This window comes from Lepeophtheirus salmonis, chromosome 6 (genome assembly GCF_016086655.4).
Source record: "Lepeophtheirus salmonis chromosome 6, UVic_Lsal_1.4, whole genome shotgun sequence".
NCBI lineage: Eukaryota > Metazoa > Arthropoda > Copepoda > Siphonostomatoida > Caligidae > Lepeophtheirus > Lepeophtheirus salmonis.
Window position 1 is genome coordinate 27,944,942 of NC_052136.2, and position 25,953 is coordinate 27,970,894.

A 25,953-nucleotide genomic window follows, 5' to 3' on the forward strand; every position below is an offset into this window, starting at 1 on the left:
ATCATGTAATCGGGCTTGCTAAATTTTCAATCTGATGAATTGTACCGACTGCTGGGCAAGACAAGCAGATTTTGACAAAACAAACAACCACTCATAGTCTATTACGTCACTATTGGTAGAATTTTCAATTTAATGTATCGTACCTACTACTGAGCAAGACAAACAGATTTTAAAAAAAAAACACACAACCACTCATTTACTATGACGTCAATATTAAAAGCTTGGTGGAAGTCAAACATCAGTCGTAAACACACTATGGTATAACCTTGTATTTCTATTAACCTTGATAAAAATGATATCATTTTGACAAAAACGTCATTCAATTCAATATTGAAAAAAATTTAGCGTACGTACCCCAAAAAAAAAGGTAATTAAGATACTTATGAATTTCAGCTTAGTTTACAATCTTTATTTCATTGAAGCAACTTATATTGATAAATAAAATGTATCATTCTTTTATTGTGACGATCAATTTTGATTACTTTAAGTGCAATTAACGATACACCCAACTGTTGATAATAGAAATTCGTCGAATTATACATATGTAATCCAAACTCAATTTTAAGTTAAGTAATTCTAGGTGACTTGTATGGTGACAAATAACATTTTTGATAGACAGGAAAATACATAACGTTGCACAGTTCAATTGTAATATCCAAACATACAGTAGTTACGGACCACTTTTGTCTTTTTAATCAAAAAGATACAAGTTTTTTATTCCTATAGATGTGGATCGGCTATGCCTGATAAATTGAGTCCAGATTAAGAATTTTTTGCTTCTTACTAGACAATTTAATATTTGAAATTTAATTTAATTTTTCAACTTTTTTCAAAGAAAATTTTATTTTCTTTGATTAGCTTTGGATTTTTGAAATTTTTCTCCAAAAAATTTAATATTTTTTAAGAAAACCAAGCCTCCCTCCCCCATTATAATAATGCGGAGGCCCATGTAATATGACATAATATAAAACCTAATTAGCTATATGCTGAATAGTTATGTAATTACATATTGACTTTAATTTAGCTGTAAATTCATAATGTATGAATTAATATCTAAACCGTGATAGTTGAATGTTTTCTCTTTAAGGAACGCCTGCAATAATATATAGATAAATCTTATTTGAAGAGTGATGCGTTCATTTATGGAAGAATGAAGTCATAGTTCCCTTGAGGTCTTCCCATGACGTCATCGAAATCCCGCTCCCTAAATATTTTTGTGATAAAAGTCACATTAAATGGCATAAATTGAGGCTTTGCATCAATTATGAATCATGAAATACAAATGTGTAGTCCTAATTGGACTGCGAGGTTCTACTAACTATGCCTTATTTTCTACAAAAAGATACTGAGATGGGGAATGAGACTCTTGGAACTATGATAAGAGATTCCGAGAGATGAAATGTGGTACTTTATTTCTTTTTTGAGGTGAAGTAGGTGCCTAAAGAGAGACGAAATCTGAATTAAAGTTGGAGGCAGGTGGACGAAGTGGGTTGAATATAATAAAATGGATCTTTTAGTGGCTCCTGTGGACCATATTCGCTTCAAGATGGAGAATGATCTCGAGAACCAAGTGGGTTCTTGCCCACTTCCCTTTCCCGGGATGGATAAGTCCGGCTCCGCCGTGTGTGAGTTCTACGTGAAAGCGACTTGCTCCAAAGGGACGTGTTGCCCCTTCCGTCACGTTCGTGGAGACAAAACAATAGTGTGCAAGCATTGGCTTCGAGGTCTCTGTAAAAAGGGGGATACTTGCGAGTTCCTTCATGAGTACGATATGAGTAAAATGCCGGAGTGTTACTTTTACTCCCGATTCAACGCATGTCACAACAAGGAATGTCCCTTCCTCCACATCGATCCTGAAAGTAAAATTCGTGACTGCCCATGGTATGATCGTGGTTTCTGCAGGCATGGGCCCTCATGTCGTCATCGACATGTTCGACGAATACTATGTATGAATTATTTGGCGGGTTTTTGCCCTGTAGGTCCAAGTTGTAGTGATGCTCATCCAAGATTCGAGCTGCCCGCACCTCAAGAAACAGATCCAAGATTAGGTAAAAAAATTGTCATTACGTGTCATTATTGCGGTGAAGCGGGGCATAAGGTCTCACATTGCGCCAAAATGCCTCAAGAGCTGAGAGATCAACACGCCTTAGCAGGAGGTGGAAATGACATGTATATGAATAAGAGTAATTATGGTTTTGCAAACAATCGCTCCGAAGAGCTACCAGCCAATAATACAAAGAAATACAAAAACCTTGATGAAATCATATGTTACAAATGCGGCGAAGTGGGCCACTTCGCTAATAAGTGTTCTAAAGGGCATTTGGCCTTTCTATCTAGTAATAATTCACAAATTCAACAACGTATCAAGGAACAACAACAGCGCTAGTTTTCTTTAAATTTTATTGTATATTTTATATTATTGACTAACGTAATTATTATATATATATATGTATAAATATATACTTAAAATACGATAATCTCGTTTAAACGACCGTCTACACATTCATCTTTACAGTATATTAGCCGTAGTGTAATGAATATTTACCCTTCAAACTTTGATTAGTTAAAATTTATATTACTTTGTTAAATGGCGATCCTCTTTCATAAAGGCTGCCGTTTTCTGTTTCCTTTTATTTAGATCGTCAATGGTATACGATGTCTTTTTAAATTACAATGATACCTTGTCACTCTTACAGGGACTGCGCCAACAGGGGGTCACTTTTTTTAAAAAGAATATACAATTATCATATAGCTGATTTTGATTTTTTTTTTTAAATTGCAGTTGTCCCTCCACTTAAAAAAAATATGCGCGGAGCCTGTCATACGACCCCCAAGTCAATTCATTCTGTATTTTACGTTTTACATTGTTGCTTTTATAACATTTTATCATTTATAGTGATGGTAAAGAAGGGATTCTAGACAAGTATAAACAAAGCGATCTTAATTCTGGATCGAGTACTTATGTACATATATTTATAACTTAACAATTGTCTTTTCTTCAAGTTGGAAGTGTGATTCAGTTGTTTTTTCTATTCCAATTTTGAGCTATAGGGATCAAAATTACATATTATCTAATTATTCAATTATTAAGTGTCAAGTTACTTTATATTATAATAAGTATAAGGTAGATCCCTTCCCAATTGCTATGATTATTTTAATATTATAATTCTTTTGGAGCTCTAATTTAAAAGAGAAAAAAACAGGCTTCGAATAACTTCAATATCATTAAACAGATTTTATTAATTATCCTCTGAAATTATCAAGACATAAAATTGATTCAGTAGTTAATTTGAACCTTTTTTTTTTTGCTATGAATACCTCCAAAATGCTTTTTATAAGTTGATAGTAATATTTGTTCAATAAACGTATAGTATTTCATCACAATTTCATTATGGTATTCGTGAATCATGATTGTCATTATAGAAGTCACTTTTTTGAGACCTTTTATTATTTCTTTACTGTGCTCTATCCTTCAATGTATAAATATATGGAGTATATAGAGCATTTTTACTGACGTAATAAATTGCATCATAAGTGAAAAAGACGACATCTTGGAGGATCAAAGTTGATATTTTTGATACATAAAATGGCCAAATTTCCAATAAATCTTTATAACACTTCATCAAAGGCTTTATGAATAAAAAAAGACTTAACAATTGCATTGAATACTTCATGCTAATGATAAACAGTGATATTTGAATTAAATCAAAGTAATATTTACTAAAAATTTCATGATTTAGCTCGTTAAAATTGATTCTAGATTAATTTTTTTTTAATAAAGATCGTGATGTATACTGAGTAATATAGAAAATGACTCCTTGCAGGCATTGTAGATCTTGAAGGGATGTTTCAATATTTGAATACCCGTAATTTTAATTCACAGATGATTTCCATTCGGATAATAGTAATTTCATTTTCTGAAAATTTAAATTATTTAATTATACCCAAGAAATTAGTCGAATTTTCTTTTCATCTTCTAAAAATTGTTTGGTCGAAGTTCAAAAGTTTCCTTCTCCTAAAGAACGATACCATGAGAAGCGTTTCTCTTTTCTGTCAAATCTTCTTCAAATCTTACCAAGTAGAACATTGATTACTTTAAAGGATAATAAATATTTAAATAACTCTGCTAGACTATTTAATGTATGTTTCAAGGGGGAGGGGACGTTTCTCTACTTAATCCCTTCATTTTATCAGTCTTTCATTTTATTATCCAAGACTTGAACTTTTCTAAAAACTCCCCCGATTACATATCTTCGTAACAGCTTTTTTTCGTTCGTCTCGAAGTCGCTTATACGATCCAATACTTTTCAACATTTATAATATTTCAAAAATTCCTAATTAATTAATGAAACTCTGCTAGTTGTTTACAATCTATGTTTTGTTCAGAAGGTTATTGTATATGTTTTTGAACAAATGAACCGTATTAAATAATATTTTTTTAAATAGAAAAGCTTGAAAGATTTTCTATTTTTTCTCTAAATGACCCGCCACACAGTTCATTAGAGAAAAAAAAATTACTTTAATATCTATAGCATAAATTTTAAAAAAAAGAATATGTTGGTAACTTGATCGAAAGATAACAATATTCTTATTTCATTTAATCTCTGTAGGTATAAAATAGTATTCTCCCATTTCTCCACGAATTATTATTTAACTACTAAAAATAGAGTAAGTATTATATTAATTAATTATTTTTCGTTATTTTGAAAATTCAGATATATTAGCGAGCAAGAAGCATCATAGTTTTTTTAGTGATCTCTGACAGCAGATAGATTGTTTATCAAACTTATCAACATATATTTTTCTTTTTGATTTATACTTACGAGGATTTAGACAATTTATACCGTAATGTAGTTTTTCTTCTTAGAAGACATCACTATGAACTATTACAATATATTTTTTCGAATAAAGAAAAGTGAAAGGTTATTTTATCTATCACTACTCCAAGAAGTGTTTTTTTGGTAAAGGTGCACGAAGATTTTTTTACTCCTAATCAAACTACAGCATGGTTTGAAAAATCAAAAATGTTTAATATGTTTGCAAAAAAAACAACATTTTGTATCAAGCAAACAGCCATTTTCATGTAAATAAAAAAAGGAAATGTGCTTGCAAACATTATTGTAGTAGTAAAAAAAAATTCAAAGCTCAAATAAGATTGAATACTATGGATTTGATGGCATTTCTTCACAATGATACCCATTACTTTCATCCAAGAATAAGTATGTCTGAAATATTATTCCCAAATTGGACTTATTCGATAACTTTGGATCAAAACATTTTCTTTTGTGGAAGGATTGTGAATTAAACGAATAGGAAATTTGGACTGCATTTAATTCATTTTAGAACGCTTCTTTTCTTTATTTAAGTATGCCCTTCCACAAAATGAAACCTTTCATCTAATTTCGTGACCCTTTGAAGTGCTAATTTTCCAAATAACTCAAAAAGTCAAGATCCTTCTCTTCATCCGTCAAATATTTTTCACTTGGCATTCCTTCGCTTGACTAGAGAATAGTATTCCCTGGCTTGACGTACCGAAGTTATTTACTAATTATTAAAAGGTTGCAAGAATTTAATTTCAACTTTCCTCTGTCGCTGTCTCCAATTTTGAAATAGAAAGAGAAAATATGACGTCCGGGCAAACTTATGGGCTATGGGCATGGGGCCCATGGGACATTCACATAGAGCTATTAGTTATTACCATAATAGTGACTATTGGCGCTGTTGTAGCAGTATATTACGATGAATATTGTCCCTAGCTCAGTGAAAGTAACCTTCTATATTTAACAATAAAAAGCTTGTAGTAAATTAGTAATTTATAAAGGAGATTCGCCAATTAAGAATCCATTGAATATCAATTGAGAAGAAGCTAAAGTTGTTGTACCTCAATTAGTATTAATAGATTTATTAAGGGCAAACTATAAGAGCTGAATTAGAACATAACATAGGAGTTGCTGAGCAAGAGGAAAAGGTCAATATGTTTCTATCTTAGTCATTTATTCACAAAATACAATCTAAACCGTCAATTGGAAATCTTATTGCTTTGATTAATTTATATTATACTATAGCTTTTTAATGAGGATTTTTTTTCATTTTCATAATGATATGGATCATGACCCCAATGTTATCCGCCGATTTGGCTCATATTTAACACAAAAGTATGGAAAAATATTTTCAGAAGAAGTGCTTTTGTTTTTTTCTAAAGTGCGAACATTTATAAGAATTAAATAACTCAATTATAATTTAAGAGTACAAGAAGCCAGAAGGATAAAACAAATTTCACAATTTAGTATTTAAAGTTTAATTATTATTAATTTAGATAATCCCTCATTCATAATTTTTTATTCATTATATTATTAAGCTATATCAATCTAAATAAACCTTAATAACTCTCTTAAATAAGGCTATATTTTATTAGTTACAAAGTTTATTTATCCAATGTATGAAACACAAAGGATCAAAATGATGAGCACAAATTCTGGCTTTATCAGTATTGAATTTGTCTTTTCTTCAAGAAGCAAAAATCCAAGCCTTCCTTCTTGCAAGGTCTTTTGGGAATCGGTAGTATGAAACGCCTCTTGGGGTTTGACAAACAGCCACTACAATGATAATAACAAATTTTATTTAAATTTATTAGTAGAATGAATAGCCAATAACCAAGGCTCGTCCCAAGGACGTCATCAAAAATAGAAAGATATTTATTTAATAAATCTGCTGTGCTTACCCAGCCATTCTCTTGTTGCCTAACCTAGTTCTAGTAACATTGATCAGGATACTAGAAAAAAATAATTTTTGTTTTATTAAATATAGTAGATAAAATTTGATCTTGTGCGTGTCGTTTCACCATATGGTTTTAGCTATATTACTTTTGTAAAATACGTCTTTAGAGAACAATGAATTAACGCTGTTTTTTTTATATTTACTTCGTTCATTGTTCAAATTTTTCTAACCCTACAGGCACTTTGGGATTTAAAAAATAACGGAAAGCATGATCAACGATCATTTTCCTCTCAATATCCAAGCCTGTATTGAACCTTTTGATTCTAAAAACATATAAATATTAGAAGATTGTATATAAAAATTTATAAAATATTTGATTTGCAAACCCTCAGCATGCCAGCACTTCAACCTCCTGGATGGATTTTTGCTCCAGTTTGGGCATATCTGTATTTGTCCATGGGCTTTGCTACCTACTTAGTGTATAGATCTGGAGGAGATAAGTTAAAAGGGCCTGCTAGTATACCACTCGTTCTCTACACCCTACAATTATTACTCAACTGGTCTTGGTCACCTTTATATTTTGGGTATCAACAGATAACAATAGTATGTAAATTTATTTTACATAAATATACATATACTTGATTTGATTTTCACTTGATGATGTTCTTTTCTTATTCAAATATGCAATTGGAACCACACTGATTTCTTTTTCCCGATTGAGCATATTTGCTGGGCTCCTTTTAGTACCCTATTTGGTCTGGACATCATTTGCTACTTATCTCAACTATTCCAGTATGGCGTTGAATGAATAAACACATTGCTTGTATTGAATCCCAAAAAGACCACCACAAGTTCAGAGTTGTTTATTTATAAACCAAAGATAAAAATATTGTCTTTACTTATGATGGTACTAATAATTATCAAATTTATATCTAATATATTTTGATCTTCCTACAAACTACTATAAATATCAATGTTTGTCATCTTGTTAAACCCACAGTTGTGAAATTATAGGAAAAACATTTATATCTATTTGACGTCACACATTCTATTCTTTGATGTGGTTCCCTTGCAAATAGCAGATTTGATTCAAATTTAATAAGTTTTCATATAAATAACAAATTTTTAGCTGTCTCTGTAAATTTGTTTTTTATGTATGCATATAGTTAATGATTTGAATTCATTTACAAATGAGTAATTTTCCTTCCGTGAAAGACTAATTTTAACCTTATAATTCCACACCTTTCATATTTGATAGATGACTTTTGTAATATATGAATTCAGCTGTTTGACAAATTTTTGGCTCAAAAACTACAGGAATGAAATTAACAATGTTAATCAATGAATCATTAAAAAGAAAAAAATATGAATTTCTTACTTATGGCCTTTCAATTTTTCACATTTGTAAAAGCTTCTTGTTTTTTAAAAATTATAGTACTAATTTTTGTTGAAGATACTCGAAAAAAGTTTTACAGTTAGGAGATTTTCCATAATAGTCTAAAATGGCCTACAATTTGCATGTCATATTGATCAATTTTTATAGATAAGATTTTAGATATGACCATTTTTTCGTCTTTGTATAGATGGACTTGAATGAGGTATCAAATAACAAAACAATTTATGTATAAGTAGTAGCCATTGGATGTTTGTTAAATAGTAAGTTTTTATTCCTTTATAACTTATTACATTCACTTAATTCCTATTGTTAGTATAGACATCATATATTGATGAGACAAGAATAATTCACTTTTAGTTTATTCTTTTTTGCACTAACTAGGCAGATATCTTCAATATATAAATTAGATATCATCCAAACTATTTCACGGTAACTACAAGCCATTCCTGTTATCGTAAATCATACAACCGTTTTATTAGTTTGATTTTGTGAACTGACATTGTGCCATATTAAAGCACGAGGTAGGGGCACAAAATAATATCTTTTACTTTTACAATTTAGAAGAGATGAGACATTTGTTACGTTATGAATGAGAACTTGGAAGATTGCCCCTGGTCCATTGATGCTGAGTTGAAAAATTAAGAAGCTATTCACAAATTTCAAATGTTTTTTTCTCTATTCGTGGAGCCCAGGAAAGCTGCAATGCTGATAGCTTCAGTACAGGAGTTAATTCTAGTGTCTGAATTTATGCAATGTGATACTAAGCTCTTATTTAGTTTGATGTTGTTACAAAAGATCCTGAAGGATATTTCTTCTTCCCCCTCCGGGAAGCTGCAATATCTAGCCCTTTCATATCTGAATGTATAATTTTGACAAGTGCAAGGGTAATGATTTTGTCATAGAGGTTTTTGAGCTGATAGAACGGTCTCTTCTGCATACTCAAGATCTTCTTGCCTTTCATTCTCCAAATGCTATACTTTTGGTGCTAGTTGATGCATGTGTTGGTCTTGGAGGTGATGATGGTAATGAGAGATAGCTTGGCAGATTCGGCCAATTTGATGGGATGGCATCATCTTTCAACCGCCTGTGAATATATATAATTTATAAATATTATTGATTACTAAAATTACAAGGGAAGAAATTGCAATATCAAATTGCATAATTTAAAATAGGAAAGGAATGCTTCAGAACTATGGTATAATTTCGTTGTACATACATTTGACAAGCATAAGACGGTGCTTCTAAAAATATTTTAAAGGAAATTAAGAAAAAACGAGTCGTCTCCCAGATTCGCAAGCGTGACGCAATTTCAAAGTATTGGGGAGAATTGCTTACCTTCGATGGAGTGATTTTCCTTTAGTACGGGATTGATTAAAAGATTCAGTGACAAAATGAGTAACTTTAAAATGCAGACTGCATAGTCTTGAATTTGCTGTTGGTGTCTAGTCAATCGTATCTCTTGGCATATCCCTAAGCCATTTCGTTAGGTTTTTGGAGTCTTTCATGGGGATTTTGTGATATTATAATGGGGTTCCGTATCCTAAGTAATCCAGTCATTGCCTTGCTTGCATCCAGAAGCAGAACACTTGTACACCATTATTAAACAAAAGAAGAATGTGTCAGCCTCCTCGTGTGTAAAAAAAAAAGGGAGCGAGCGCGATTTTAAGTCGCATTTCCTGTTGTTTTTAGTGTTCGGTATTCCTTGACAAGGAGTAGGAGATAACAGAGCTAGCTAGAGAAATACAGCCTAGGAACAAGAAACATTGAGTGAAGCTCTATTTTTCTTTTCTGTTCTTCCTGTTTGTTTCTTGCTTTGCTCCACTCCGGAGTCTGGTATGAATATAGTGTATTGAGGTCTGGTGATTGGCGATTAGTGATGAGGTCGAAAGAAGAGGAATCCTTGGAGGTAAGTGTATGTCCTATGCTATGGGCGTATAGTTGCGAATCAGAATATCCCAATACTCTAGGCAGACAAAACTTCATCCGCGATCCTCTTGTGCGGAGCAAAGTCTATGAAAAAGTCCTTAAGCCATGTATTCAAAAAGCCCCAAAAGAATCATATCCTGCGCAGAGGGATTCGATTCTCCTCTCCAGAAGAGTTTGAGTCCTATATTCAGAAACAGATTCTGTTATCCCGGAAGAACGATAAGAAACGGAAGGTGAAGAGAAAAGAGGCAACTTACACGAATTTGGGCTTCGATCCCCATGGAATATCGTCGTCTTCTCCAAAAAGAGCCCGACTCAATCCAGACGTCCTCAAGTCCCTCCTCGCACAGGAGACAAAAACTAGCTCCTCTCCCAAAACTTTAACAGCATATGATCAACTCCGTTCAGCCCGATTCCGCTATATCAATGAAAAACTTTACACGCAATCGGGCTCCGTATCCAAAAAGATGTTTCGACAAGATCCTGAGGCCTTTCAAATTTATCATCAAGGCTACGCCAATCAAATTAACAAATGGCCCATTGATCCACTTGACTGCATTGTCTCCTCAATGATGAGAAAATCAGAGTCCGCTGTTGTGGTAGACATGGGCTGTGGTGAAGCTAGATTAGCGCGACTACTACCCTCACAGTATCGGGTTCATTCCTTTGATTTTATTGCTCTCAACACACACGTTACGCCTTGTGATATGTCTAAAACCCCCTTAGTCTCTTCTTCGGTCGATGTTGTTGTATTTTGTCTTTCCTTGATGGGAACGAATCTTAAAGATTATTTGAGAGAAGCAAATCGGATTCTTAAAGTCAAGTATGTTGGTCATTCCTTTGTTTGTTCCTCAGATAACAACACACATCAATTCAAACGAAATTTTTTCTTAATCTCTAACGTGTACATATTAAGCTCACTATGAGATCTAGAGAAACAATTTTACTTTGAATTATCGAACTCCTGTTGCAAAAATCAAGTACAGTTGGTGTGTGCATATTATCGATTCTATTCTACCTTGTTTCTTTTATAGTGGGACATTGAAAATCGCAGAAGTGGAAAGTCGTTTTCGAGAAACAACACCAGAGAAATTCACAACTGTTGTTGAAAAAATCGGCTTCAAGCTTAAATGGAAGGACTTATCTAAGAAAGTTTTCTACCTCATGGACTTTAAGAAAGTGAGCTCTTGCTCAACCCTTAAGATACCTCAACTCAATTTGAAACCATGTATTTACAAGAAAAGATGACTTCAAATATATATACACTTCATAAATAGAAAACAATGATTGATATATATATATATATATATATACATACATATATAAAAGGGATCTTCATATTTTTAAGAATTATTAATAGACTCTTGTGCAGCTTTTAGTGTGTTATATTTAACGCCACTCGGAGAAAACCAGCCCTTCTTCTTTTTCTTGTTGTTCGGAGTGTTTGGAGCCAAAACATAATACCAACCTTTAGGAAGTTTAGGCTCTTGAAAACTTAAACAGGATGGAGAAGCAGTGGAGGTGGCTGATGGTTGGCTTTCTAATCTTGGTTTCTTAGCTGAAGACGACTCCAAGGAAGAAGACTCAGATGAGGAACGTTTCCTCTTTGAATCTTGAGCAATATTCTCTTCGACAGTTTGTCGAATTATGGCAAGTTGTTCCTCGTATAGACTCTTCTTTTTTTTAACCTTCTTCACTGGGAATAAAACCTTAGATACATGTTCGAATGAAAATGGGGTATCTTGACCTCTATTCTCGGCATCATTTGGGGAGTCATCTGAGGGATGGAGCTTAACTTTCTTATCATCGTTATCTTTGTCCTCCACATTTTTAGACTCATTATCCCTAACTAATGATTTGCTTTTCCTCTCTTTTTTTTTTACATTAGACAACATGTTAGAGATCAATGAATTGGAAAGCTCCTCCTTTTCATCCACGAGATGATTATACTCTTTTGCTTCCTTTAACGCTTCTGGAGAGATTGATCTCTGCTTTGACTTATTTTTCTTCTTCTTCGCTTTTTTTTCATGACTGATATATTTTTCCTCCTCAATTGCTTCTGGAGAAATAGACCGTTTTGATTTCTTTTTCTTCTTCGCTTTTTTTTCATCACTGATATATTCATCCTCAAAAGAATCTGGAGAGGTTGACCGCTTTGACTTCTTTTCTTTTTTAACCTTCACTTTGGTAAGGCACTCTAGAAGGGAGGCTGAAAGCTTTTCTCTAGTCTCATCTGAGTTCTTAAGTTGCACATTTTCATCACTTGGTGAGAGGGAACGGTTTTTCTTTTTTTTCTTTTTTTTCTTGGGAACAAGGAGAGAACTACAGAGTCGTTCCTTCAATTCATTACTTAAGCCTTCTCCCTCAGTTTTTTTATCATTTAACTCTTGTTCATCCGTAATCTGAGAAAGAATGGGAGAGGTTATTTCTCGTTTCACAGTAGTTTCTATTTCTCGCTCAGAGTACACTAGGGAGGAGCAAAGTTCAGGTACGATCGATTCCTCCTCTTCGGGAGATTTTTTTTTTGATTTTTTCTTCTTTTTTTTTCCCATTGAGACCCTTTCTTCCTCTTCCCAATTATTCATACGAGAGATAATAGGAGAAGTTATTTCTCCTTCCAGTGTATTTTCTTTTTTTCCTTCAGTGTAAACTAGGGATTCTGAGACAGTCAATTCATCATCTTCGGGATAATCTATTTTAGATTTTTTTTTTTCTTCTTCTTCTTTTGCGTTGAAGCCAATTCCTCCTCTTCTCCATTATCCATATCAGAATCCTCGTTCCCAGCCGTAATATCATCCCAGACTTTCTCCTCCTTAATATTTTCCACCAGTATTAATTCCATTGGTTCTTCTTTTACATTGACTTTTGGGGTTGTTTCGAGGAGCTCTCCCATGAGAAAAGGGATCTTTTGATTTAAGTCCATTCTCACTATACGAACTCTGACATGCTCTCCCACTTGTACCCCAGTACCTATCCATTCATCCTTCTCCAACCCAAGATTCTTATGACAAGGTACATTGAACAGTCCATGTATAAGAACAGACACGTGGGCCGAGGACTTTGTATTCACGACTCCTGCGAGTATAGAATCTATTTGAGGTCGAAAGACCCAGAAATCGGAATGGACATCCAGGTGTAAATAATGTTCCTCGTTCAGTACCTCTGCCTTGGGCTCTTTTAAGCGTATTTTCCCATATCCTAAAAGGACTCCATCTAATCTGTAAGAGAATTAGTACTACATATTAATATTATTAATTAAATACTAGAATAAGAGCCGTCAAATTCAATAAAACAACGATGGAACCTACTTAGAGTTGAAATGAGTGATTTCACTATTAAAGTAATTAATTATTCCTAGTTGTATGTTTCCGAGATATTGGGGATGGATCGCCATGTGCATATTTTGGGTAACTTTGATCACAGCACTATCTGGAACATCTGAAATTAGAGCAGTTGGCTATGAAAACCTCATTATACATATAATTATCAATATTACCTTGAAGCTGTCGGAGTGTCTCTCGAGGTAACATGCCTTTGGGCATTGATGAACCGATGGAGATTAAACGAAGTAGCAAAATGTTATGTTATTATTTTGGGGAAATTCACATTTCTGCTACAAAAAAAACAAAACAGAAGTGTGACGACAACGTGGGTTTATTTTATAACTACAAATTTTTGTTCAACAGCAGAAAACACACAATTATTTCCCCCTCTTCTTCTTTCCTTAATTTACCTCTTGCCAAATGAAATTTTTCTGGCCTATGTAAAATTGTAAAATTATTGACTGAAAACAACAAGCTTAACTCATTTTTGTCAAAGTTTTTTTTTTTAAACAATAAGTCCCTTTTCTATTCATAATATAGTTTTTGCCTCATTCTAATTAGGTGCATATTTTGAACCAGGGACAATTTATAGCCTATAAGTAACTATGAGCGTAATTATAAGTAACTATGAGGGTTTTAATAAAGGACTCCCTTGAGTTCTTTAGGTTGTAATAGTTATTAATTTTGCCTATATTCTGTAGGGACTGGGAACAATGAAATGATTAAGTCACAGTGATGTTGAATATACAATTAAAGCATGTGCTGCCGGTATGTAAAAATTAATACAAAAAATCGAAAATGAATGCGGTAATCCAGAATAAAGCTTAAAATGTTCGGGAATAAATCAACTTAGCTATCAGGATATTTCATGAATTCAGATGCAAATGGCCTTAAAAGAAGGGAGATAAACTCAAATCCCACATCGCATATAGCAGGAGCATATCTTTAGCCTGGAATTACTCCGATATTAATACTCGATGATACTATCAATCCCAGCAAGGTGATTATATGTAAAGTTTTGGTAATAAGGATCTTCTAAGGCAGTCTGGTTGGCTTTAGCTACCGTAATGACGTTGCTGTTGCGGCAGTTCAGATAATTTCATTGAAGTGAACTAATTTCGATCTGTTTAGTAAAAATGGCATCATCTCGAGGTTCAAAGCGTGTTTGTGCCATACCCTGTTGCCCAAATACAACGGGATGTCCAATATTTTGCATTTCCTCAGAGCTAGGTATTTTACATCCAATGATATTGAGCGGAACCTCCAGGCTGAGCATCTTGATTTAAAGACCAGAAATAAATTTAAAAAAGTGATACAGTTTTTTTAATTTTGTCGTTGTCTGGAAAAACATTTCAAAGCTTTTCATTGTAACCATGAATATGCAATTGACAAAAGCCCAAACGTATTTGAAAGGCTGCATAATCATCTAATTGTATTATATACTAACTCGCTAAACAAAGTCATCGTATCTTTTGCGAAAAAAAGGACAAGAATTACAGTAAATAATGTTTAAATTAATTTATATTTTTGCTTTGCTGCATAATTTGACCTTTTTTTACTCCTGTTTTCTCAATAAATGTCTAGCGGATAATTAGTTAATAGTCCTAGGCAAAAAAAAAAAAAAAAAAATTGTGGACCAAACTTCCTCTTTTATTATAAGTAAAGATAATCCTAGTGAGAAAATCCCATACATAGAGACCAACAGAATAATCTTTATTATAAAACCTTGATAAATCTCGGAATGGACTAACTTTAATTTATTTATTTTTTCTATTTCTTTAGTTCAATGACCTTTCTTTCGAATCCTGCTTTTATTTATTATTTTCTTCCTTCATTTGGTTCCCCTCTAACTTTTACTGCCCTAACATTCTTCCTTGGGGGGCATCGTTCCCATGGTCCTTCTTGCCATTCCCGGTAAAACTGGCCATGGTGAAAGTTCAAGGTTTGAATTCACTGATCGGTGGCGTTGAAACCGTGAGATTGGTCATTGCTAGTGCTGTGGTCGAAACGATGATTCCAATAATATTTTTAGTACAGTTCTTATAGTATAGTATAAAAACTCATTGATAGTTCCTTTGGTCTTAAGCCTGAGACGAGGTCTTCAAAAGTTACATAAAAAAACGTTACTCCTACCTTATAAATTGGTTTGAGTATCTGGATGTGGTGTTTGCCTCTTTTAAATTAATAATACATATATATAGATTTTGACATAGGTATGTATTTGTGTAAATATAACTAATATATCTACTGTTTATGTAAGTATACTTATAACATGGCATCGGAAATTTAATAATTGAAATTGTAATAGACATTGAAATTAGCTTGGCTATATAATAAAGCGTAGAAATGTATGTAATGTGATTAAGCAGCAAAACAAAGCAGAGGGATGTATCATATCAATAATATTATTGATATATATTAACACAAGGGTATTATATATGCAAATATATATAACTCTTTGGTTACAATATTATATACATATGTATGTAGATATAGGCATATACAACAGCACTTTAACTATGGATGGGTGAGCCATGAACTCGAAATCGGTAGAGGCAAGTGAAATTTACATTTCCATGATTGGAGAGGATATTTAGTTCTATTATATCAAAGGATAATTCCGCCGGATTTTCAATATTAAAAGTCTGTAAGGGATCTCCAGTACTAGAGTAGGTGTATTTCCCCAAATTAACAGGTTCTGGGTCCTTCTCAGTCTTAAGTCCAAGCACTAAAAAGTCCTTGGGAGCAGAATCAATGTTTCCTGTTGGAGACATGCTCTTGGGTATATGTTCAATAGAAAAAGATTCAGGTATTATGGTATTGGATAAATTTATGACAAGAAATCCTTCCGAGCCTTTGAATGCCCAACATTCGCCAGGGTGAACTCCGGGTTGGATGGCTGTTCTTGGATTATTCGAAGGATACCATAGAGGAAGACCTAATAGAGTATAGAGCGCAGTCTTTTTTACATACGTCTCTGTACAACGTGTGCTTATAACTGAACCGCCAGCAGATTCGAGAGCGTAATCGAATTTCCCTGTTTTATCTGCATCATATCGTATCAAAGCCTCTTGAACCACACGATGGATTGACTCAATAGTAACATAAGAAGAGCCGGATCCCTGGCTTTGAAGAGCTTCCAGTTTAACTATTAGGTCTGATTTTAATTTCTCGAGTCTTTGATTATTTTCGTCTTGTGAAATAAATCGTTTATTCATCCATGCAAGAAGTTCCTCTCCTGAAGAGCTTTCAAAATAGTTTTTCACATCCCCTTTAATGTCCAAAGACTCAATGGACTTGCAGCAATTAGTAGAAAGGTTAAATAACTTCATGGAATTTTCTTCTAATGCAGAAATCTTACTTTGAAGTTCTTTAAGTAAGATTGAAGAGTCAACATTTCCAGCATCCGCTCCTTCACTGGATAAACTTTGAAATTCAGTTTTTAAGTTCTGAAATATATTTTCAATGTCTTTTTTCCATGCTTCGTAATTATCTTGATGTACGTCCATCGTTTTTTTTTGTTGAATAAGTAGCTCTTTCAGCTCTAAGTAGTCTTTTTGAATAGTTTCTTCTTGATTATTCACGACTTTTAGTATATCGTTTCGAGAGGATTTTAAAATTTCATTATCATCCTCACTCAGGGTGTTTTGTTTGGCTAACTCTTGAAATTTTTCATTCGAAATAATCTTTTCAACAATTATGTCATAATCAGAGGTGGAGAGGCTAGACTTTGCATTGTTTGCTTCAAGAGTGTATTTTTGAATCGTTTGTGTCGGGGAGATTCCCGCTTCATTACTTCTTTTTGAGGTTTCAAATAACTTGGCGTACGAAGACTTGATCCTGTTACTTGAATTTTCATAAATATTTGAAAAATACAAGGGGATGCAAAATAGCGCACCTTTGATACTTGAAAAGCTTGAGGTAGAGTATTCGTCTATTTTTTGTCCAGAAATGGAAATGAATTCAGCCATTTCGTCATAATAATGAGAAGACAACTTTTTGAGCCTAGCAGAGATATTTACAAGTATATCCCATATATAATTGAAAAAGTTGATCAATCTATTTGCCAATACTTCTGCAGAGCCCTTTCCAAAGTACAGTGCATTGGATAAATGTTGTCTTAAATAATTTTCATAGTCTGATAATCCTCTTGAAAAAACATACATAGCATTTGAAAAAGATTTAGAGGTACTGGATAGCTTGTCATGAATAAAGGTCGACCATTCAGAGGACTCCCACAGCTCAGAGATAAAATGAGTCCACATAGACGCTCCTTTAGCTTGAACCTTGTCTTTCATTACTTTAGCAGCATCTAAATATTCATGAGACTTGACTTCCATCAACTTGATTGAATCTGCCGAGTTTAAGGTATTGAGAGTGGGACAGATGAAGAATAAGAGAATGGAAAGAAATACCATGAAGGGAATTAGTTTGCTACAAGTGATTCCTCCTCCCTTTCGTTTGGACCTTTTTTCATTCGGCGCCACTTCATGTAATTGAGAAGAAAATATTTTCATATTATTATCAAATATCTTCCTCTCCAACTCCTCTTCGCTTAAACTATCGAATCCTTCATCTTTCTCTTCGTAATTACTTAATTCATTCAATTCGTTGGGAATTCGATCAACTTCATCTTCCTTAGTCATGAATAATACATCATAAACCCTTCTTCCTGCACGAACAAAAGGTATACACATATAAATGAATCCAGATGCAAGAATAAGTCCAGTATTTCTTAGTCCTTTCAATACATAGCTACAAATGTTGCATAATGTATAGGAACTCTCTTTCTGAACATATGAATTTTCATCTTTTGAAGCCAAAGTCTTCCATAATTGAAACTCATTTAACAAGAATCCTGAAATATAGGATTAATAATTAATTATCATTAATTTAATTTAGGACTTCTTGAAATCCTACAAATATTATCATTCACATATATATCGATGGATTTTACTTACGGCAAGATGAGGACATAAGGTTCCAAGGGAAAAGAAGCAAATACGTAAATCCCTCCTTCCATGAGGTTATTGTTTCTGTATTGTTCTTAATAACTGTCCATTTCGATGTGTTTGATTTAGATGAGAAACACAACTTTGGTTTTTGAACCACTGATACGATATCCTCATCACTAGTCACTATAATTTCAGGTACTTTAATTTCTTTAAACAGACTAGATGACCTGCTATTATTAGAAGATTCTCTTTTGAACAAACTCGCGATAAATTTTCGAATTTTCGACATTAAGGAAGAGGATGAATGAATAGTGTGAGCTGATTTTGACTGGATTTTATTATGTAAAAATCCCGACTCGCTTTCATCACTATCTGAGAAATCCGCATCGTTGAGTGTAGATTTACTCTCTACATATCTTTTCCGTGAAATTTTTGTTTTTTCAGGCTTTATTAGATTAGAATGAGATATATTCGATTTCTCATAATATGTTTGTTTCCTTTTTACACACGTTCGCGAGGATGGAGGAGGCCTTCCCAAAGAAATCAAATATATGACAATATCTTGAATGAAGTAACGTTTCTCCATAAATTCTTCTATATCATCTTCATCATCTTCTTCCTCATCCTCAACATCTGAGTCTGAATCATCGAATTCTATATTTTCGTGGTCATATAAATAGTAAATCTTTTTCGTAAGAGACATTCTCATACGATGATAAATGTTTTCAACAAATTCAAAGGGTTTCCACAAATAATTCAACATCAAGGCAAACATGTAAAATATTCCATTGATCAAGGATGATTTTTTGGACTTAGTCCGAGTAGTATAAGCTTTCTTCTGCGATAATACAACTTCATCCTCTGAACCACTACTATCCGATTCGAATTCAGAATCGTCATCATCAACATAGGATGAAAGCGAGAAAAGTGAAAGGAAAGAGTACCAAACGTCCGCAAATAGATGTTTATCTACGGCCTTGACTTCTTTGATGGCAGTTTTTCTTTTGTTGATACGTCTTTTCCATTTCTTAGGAAGTTCCAATTTCTCGGCAGGGATGCCTCTAAGTCGTCGAGACCTTCGAGTGGAAGTACTCTGACTTATGTTTTTTTGATGAATTTTTTCAGTTTTTGCTTTCAATTTCTTTAGGCGGTATTCTTTCGATGCAGATGCAAGCTTTTGTCTCAATTGAACTAAAGTCTTAAAACTCATTGCTCGATGGTATGTGTTAGCTTTTGCCGTTTTAAATGACTGGGCTTGCTCCGTTATTGTATATACTTCGTCTGTTCCTCCAATCATTCTCTTGCACACATTTAAACTACTCTTGAAGGCACTTCCTATACTTTCGATAGGGTAAACTATAAGAAGAGTCCAAATGGAAAGTAGAGTTCTAATGATGATATTCTTTGGAGACTTGAGAAGCAATTTGGTATCAAAAATCAAAAATGAGGCCGGGATATCATAGAAAATTTTTCGAAGGAGCTTAACTGTGGAAAAACTGGACTTTTTCTCAGACTTGACCTGAAAACTCACATTTTTAGATGATTTATTGATGACATTGCCTCCTCGACAAATGGGGTTTCTCGCCATATGAGGCATTTGGACTTCATATTTGCTCTCGGTTTCGCTGCCATAAGTTTCTGACTCAGCATATGTGTAACCGGTACGCGGGGAATTGATCCAACTTTGAAAGTCTTTAAATATTCTATGACGTGGAGAGTCTAGGCTATCAGAGAAAGATGAAGTGTCTGGTGAATAGTCTTTAGAGAATGAAGATGATTTTTCAAAAGCTCTACTGCTTTCCTTTGTTGAATCGATCGAAGTTTTTCTTGAATCTGTCAAAGTTCTTAAGTTATCCGTATCTTTAGAGAATGAGGAGGAATTTTTGAGAGCTCTGGTCCTGTCCTTCCTTGAATCAATTGCTGCTCCAAAATTATCATCTTCATCACTGTTACCACTAACGTTAAGGGATCGGTATTTAGAAAAGTAAGAGCCCAATGCGGGGAAATCCTTGTTACCCTTAATCGAATTTGAAACAAAAGTTGACGAATGAGATGAAACTCCACCTTCGGCAAATGTTGAGGTGGAAGGAGAAGAAGAGGTGAGCAGTGTTTCCTGGCTTCGACTCGTAAAAGAGGTTGAGGATTGAGGTATTCCTTGAGTATTCGAGAATCGGAGGGATAGGCCAGGATGTTGGTCAAATTGAAAGTTACGACTAGACTCTAATTTGGAGGCAGAATCTGCAGAAGAGAAGGATCGAACAGTCCTGGACGTACTTGACTGCTTTGAAATTTGCTCTGTACTTGATGGAAAGGAGCGTTCGAGAAAGGAAGAAGAAGGATTAATGGACACAGATGATAGAGAAGAGGAGTATTTGACAACAGGATCGGACTCCTTCTCTGAATTAAGGGAATATCCTTCCCGATGATCATCCACTTCAACAGATTCTACGTGATGCTTAAGTCCTTTGGATGCACAAAGACACTTAGATCCTACGCATGAGGATCTGAGAACACGCCGATTACTTTGCTTTTTGTTTTCCGGAGGTAAACGAAGATATATCTGCTCATCGTCTTCCATCTTTTAACGTGGTATACCTTTTGCTGTCAATATTAGTGATGGATTGGATCGAAGGAACGTAAGTACTAGAATCATACAAAGTAGAAAATAGTGTTATGAGTATCTCATATCTTTTAGATGAATCATATTTAAATATTAGATATATCAAATAATATAATAATAATAATAATTAATATCGATGAGGACAAAATGTGTATATTATGATTTTGATTAATGTATATTAATATTTGTGCATACAAAAGGAATCTTTTAACAAAAAATAAAGAGAGCAAAAAAGACCTCCCCTAAAACTAAATGCTTTTTTATTTTGGTCTTTTCTTGACAAGAAGAGAAAATATATTTGAAATATGTTTTCCCTTATTTTAATTTAATTATTATTAACTCCAAACTGTACAAGATGATCGAAGAACTAACTATTTATTTCACATCCCCGATAATGATATATATATATAATTTATCAATAATCATGTAAACATATGCAATTAGCAGCTCCCTCTCGAGAGTTGATGGACAATTAATCAACAACTATTTTCCATATTTTAATATATGCAATTATAATTTAATTTCCATTGCACACAAAAATATACATGCTTTAATAACGTGCAATAATTATAATATATATATTTTTGCAAATTCAACCTCTCTGAACTGTCCATTCAGCCTCCTCCCTCCTACTTTAATATTAAAAACCGTTCAGGTTTAAACCAAATCAGTAATTAGTAAATAGCTTGATGGGCGATGCCTTTCTTCGCATTAATTATTATATTAATATTAATAAAAAAATCTTTTGGAGGAAGGAAGGGGTGTGTTCTGTTATCTGAGTCCTGAACCAACGACCCCTACCCTATTTTTCAACTTTGAAAGCAGATGAAATAAAATTACAAATATGAAATATCAATCAATCAAATGGGGAGAGAGGGAGCGAGAGATCCAGAAGAAAAAAGGAACAGGAGGCCGGGATACAAAATTTGATTATATTCAAAAATTGGCGATGTAAATAACAAAGCAGGCCATTTGAGGTTTTTTTCTCGAAACTTTTGTCAAGGGATATAAAGAATATGTAAATAAAAAGATTATAATGTAACTTACCCTATTTTAACGTGAACGAAGTCCCCTCACGACCTAATCAGGGAGAGGAACGTAGTAAATTGATTATATTATAGTAAAAACAGCGTACGCAATCCCAAAGTACCTGCCGTCAAAAAGCGTCGTCTTTACAAAAGTTGTAACGGCGATAGACGATGTAGCAAGCTAGGATAAATTCCTCTCTCTTTCTCTCGTTTCTATTTAATTCTCTTTCACTCTCTGTTTTTGTGTTTCTCTCTGTTTTTGTGTTTCTCTCTCTTTTTCAATCCCTTCTCAATCAACTCAAGTCCTCTCTTTTCAAAAATAAACACACGCGTCTTTCTGTTGATGCAATAACGACTGCTACAGGCCAGAGTACACTTGAACACATTTTTTTGTGTAAAATATTTGTTGTAGGTAACTAGTAGTAGTACTACTACAAACTACAAATATAAAATAATACAACACGACGCTAGTCGTTCACCCTTCCCTTCTACTTTTTGAAGCGTTACTTTATTATGTAATCAAAGAGCGTTTTTTATTTCCCTTCAAGCATTTTTGCTTTAGAGCTTTTTTTGCAAATTCATGCCACAATAAATGAGAGACGCCATGACGTCACTTATTCAGTTACTAAATATTATCCAATAGATGGATAGATAGACAAAACAGATATTATATACTTCAATCACTTTTTTATAATCAGATTTATGAATGATAATGAAAAACCCCTATATATTTATCTCTACAAAATGATATGATATCACTTCCCTTTACCATAAAATAGGGCAGACTGAGGTAGGTTGTCTAACAGTACTGCATTTTGAATAGCTGTAATTCAATTACGACTCTAAAGTATATTTTTAAGGAGATAATAATTAAATGTAAATAGGCAAATACTGAATAAAAACCATATTCATACAAAAATAATACAATCATTCATATCAATTTAGGCTACTCAAACACTAGAAAACTTGATGATTTTGGTGAATCAACCATTATTTATTAGAAAATAACGTATACCAAATTTTAGTTCGTTAAAAAAGCTCTATGGAATGTAATTTATTATCAACAACGGAGTAATTCCACCATATAAAGGCTGAAATATGTCCTTGCATGGAATTCTAGGGAAAAACAAGCTAAGCTGCATGTGTGATTATTCCATGTGTATAAAATTCCAAGCTACAGTCAAAGTGAGCCTGAACAACGCTCCGTTAAAAAAAGATTAGACATCAGCAGTCAGATTATTACCTATTGTTAGATACCCAAGTCTCAAGATGTGAACTCTGATTTTTAAAAAAATCATTTATGGATAAATTTCAAGACTATTTGAATAATTTTGAAGAAATACAAGCTGAAGTTAATACTTAATTTTTAATATATTATTCTTGTAGATAAATAATCATAAAAAATAATATTTTTTCCCATTAACAATTTTTTATACTCCATATCCGTAACTTTGTATCATTTTTTCAGATGCAAAGACCATAATGAAATTTACATTTCTAAATATTTTTGTTGAAACTTTCATATTATTTAGTAATAATGCAATTCTACAATTTTAATTTTATAAATGTTCCTTAAATTTTGAATTATCGTCGACTTTTTGTAACTCAAAATCATTTGTTACAAGTGTTACCTATGTCCCTAAGTGTAATATAAGTATACATATATGTGGAGTCTCTAATCTTTATTAATTATTTTCTGGAGTTTACTTTTTGGATGTGTAACTATGTTTCTTGTCCTTTTTTTTATTATTAATTTATCCGTGTGCTATTAAAATAAAAGACTTGTGTTTTTGTCATAAAATAGTGAATAAGTTACTTATTTTATATTATTTTCAAAAATGGAATATTGGTAGAGTGTCTCGAAGAAACTACATACAAAGGACTGAATAATATACGAAAGATATAAACTATCTAACTTCTAAGACCGTTTCAAATTAATATAATATGAATTAGGATATCCCATTCCTATGCATCATATGACTCGGTGTATGAAGTTAAAAAGGTATAATGGTCTACTTGGTAAAAAATAATTGAGGAGGTTCAAAATTAGTGGATGATTATAATTACATTTACAGACTTGATAAAAAAAATTGGCATAAAAACGTATTGGAAATGCGAATCCCCTTTATGTAATGCAAGAAACACACTGTTTCAGATAATGATAATTTAGAGATAAAAAAAGTTATTGGGGAGCATTGCCATTCATCAAACCTTCTAATCCTAAAGTTTGTGAGGCTAAAGTTGAACTGATGTCTTGTGCCTCCAATTCCTTAATAGGGAAATTTTTGGTGGATATTTTCTGCTACAATGGATATAATTATCAAAGAGATAACGGGAAAATTTAATATTTGTGATTTGTGCCATTACTACCATGTCACTGTATTTCCCAAGTACACTCTTCACCATAAAAAAAATGGTTTTAGAATAGTCTCCATTCCTATCACATCCAAAAAAATAGTCAACACTAAATTCAACTCTCTATGAGGAATAGACTTCGTCAATTATTATAGAATTCATCCAATAATTTAACTCTAGATTTTAAATAATCAATTGATGAGACTGGCACTCCTCCTTCAGCTGAGAACATACTTGTTATTCTTCTTATACACGATTCAGATGTTAAATTAATAATTCCAGGTTCTCTAATTTGATTATGTAAAGCTAAGCTTGTATTGTACCAAAGTATTGAAATTTCAAAAAAAATCAGGAGAGTATCTTCGTCCTTTTGCACTTATAGAGTGAAGGTGAAGTTGTTCTTAATAAAGCCGATATGATTTTTCGAATTGAAGTCTTGATGATGTACTGCTTCTTCCAATATCTCAATGGCATACTTTATGGTTGAAGCTAGTTTGGGTTCATTCTGTTTAATTTTTAAATAAGCTAAAATGTTTTTGAATCAGTCTTTATTATATATTACATTAATGCCTCTGGGTAAACAAGATTTGTCCAGGTTTTTTATATATCCGTGAAATTTTTTATCTCATCTTCTTGAAATGAACGTTCAATTTGAAAATTAAGACGAAGTCTATCTTTTTCTAATCTGAAAAAATAACAATGGATTTTAAACTACTTTGAAATGTTAATATGTCTTTTCTAAAGTACAACCTTTTAGTAAAAGTAGACATTGTTGTTGCCTTTTAGGAAAAAAAAAAAAATTCTCAAGTTTTTTAGAATATCTGGAAATACTGTTGGAACAGCATCAAATTATAATTTATATCGTTCAGGTGGACTATATATTTTTTGCCTAGTTGAACTATGATCTTGATGATTTTTTTTTCTTAGGATAATCAGTCCTACGACCTGGATAAAAGTAAATAAAGCACGTTCTATATTCATTTCAGTGTTGCTTGGGGCAGCACAGGAAGATGATTGTTCTTTGTTCGACTTTGTCGGTTCTGATTCTAGCGGTTCAGGAACTCTTATGACTGTTAGACCGATAAAGGCACAACCTTTCATTTGTAGTAAATTTCTTTAAGTCTCAGGAAGATGTTATCGTATAAAATAGTACTCTACATTTTTTATTACATTACAATTAATTTTTCGAGTGTAATGTAGGTGATATCACAAAACGGTTAACTTATTGCAAATGACTTAAATAATCCAGAAGTTATCAATCAACTTCATGTCTTAGGGTTAATTGGGAAAATGTTGTCTGGTGCATAGATTAATAATTTTAAGACCTCACATAAAAGTTAAAACATCATTTAGAAGAGATAATCTCTATCCAAATCATTCTTCAGCTACTATCAAAATATAGACCAGTTAGTTGTAAGGAATGGGTGACTGGACTTCAGTCAATTGATACAGAAGTATACTTCTTGGATTAAGTAGTCTGTATTGACCCAACATGTATAACTCTTAGGGGAAAACAATTAAGTAATTTAAATAAATAAAGTTTGACTGTATACATATCATTAGTTTTAAATAATGATAAATAGTATTGATGGACTACGAGCAAAACTCGTAAATTGGTACTAGGCTCGTGGGC

The 25,953-nt window shown here is 33.0% G+C and overlaps 4 protein-coding genes across 10 annotated transcripts; 2 read left to right on the top strand and 2 right to left on the bottom strand.

Moving 5' to 3' along the window:
• The first annotated feature begins 1,213 nt into the window (after positions 1-1,213).
• On the top strand, positions 1,214-2,488 carry Clp (Cleavage and polyadenylation specificity factor subunit 4). Its single transcript, XM_040715179.2, has one exon. The coding sequence runs from the start codon at positions 1,505-1,507 to the stop codon at positions 2,384-2,386; it is 882 nt and encodes a 293-aa protein (XP_040571113.1). The 5' UTR covers positions 1,214-1,504; the 3' UTR covers positions 2,387-2,488.
• A 7,308-nt stretch (positions 2,489-9,796) lies between these two features.
• On the top strand, positions 9,797-11,320 carry LOC121119547 (ribosomal RNA-processing protein 8). Of its 6 annotated transcripts, none has more exons than XR_005864776.2 (3): positions 9,797-10,025; positions 10,081-11,019; positions 11,074-11,320. XR_005864776.2 is itself a non-coding variant. In XM_040714246.2 (3 exons), exons 1-3 carry the CDS (start codon positions 9,990-9,992, stop codon positions 11,285-11,287), a joined length of 1,032 nt encoding a protein of 343 aa, XP_040570180.1. In that variant the 5' UTR covers positions 9,799-9,989; the 3' UTR covers positions 11,288-11,320. The 6 variants fall into 6 exon arrangements, 3 of the variants coding, with proteins under 3 accessions (XP_040570180.1, XP_040570181.1, XP_040570182.1); XR_011780929.1 differs by having other exon boundaries at positions 9,798-10,019; XR_011780930.1 differs by having other exon boundaries at positions 9,798-10,019; positions 10,085-11,019.
• On the bottom strand, positions 11,253-13,778 carry Polr1F (RNA polymerase I subunit F). Its single transcript, XM_040714249.2, has 3 exons — positions 13,536-13,778; positions 13,348-13,477; positions 11,253-13,257 (listed from the first exon to the last, which is right to left on the bottom strand). Exons 1-3 carry the CDS (start codon positions 13,579-13,581, stop codon positions 12,732-12,734), a joined length of 702 nt encoding a protein of 233 aa, XP_040570183.1. The 5' UTR covers positions 13,582-13,778; the 3' UTR covers positions 11,253-12,731.
• Positions 13,779-15,560: 1,782 nt separating this feature from the next.
• On the bottom strand, positions 15,561-22,221 carry LOC121119546 (uncharacterized). Of its 2 annotated transcripts, none has more exons than XM_040714244.2 (3): positions 21,985-22,221; positions 18,324-20,960; positions 15,561-18,220 (listed from the first exon to the last, which is right to left on the bottom strand). In XM_040714244.2, the coding sequence occupies exons 2-3, from the start codon at positions 20,893-20,895 to the stop codon at positions 15,876-15,878; spliced, it is 4,917 nt and encodes a 1,638-aa protein (XP_040570178.1). In that variant the 5' UTR covers positions 20,896-20,960; positions 21,985-22,221; the 3' UTR covers positions 15,561-15,875. The 2 variants fall into 2 exon arrangements, with proteins under 2 accessions (XP_040570178.1, XP_040570179.1); XM_040714245.2 differs by lacking the exon at positions 21,985-22,221 and adding an exon at positions 21,278-21,370.
• Between the last annotated feature and the right edge of the window lie 3,732 nt (positions 22,222-25,953).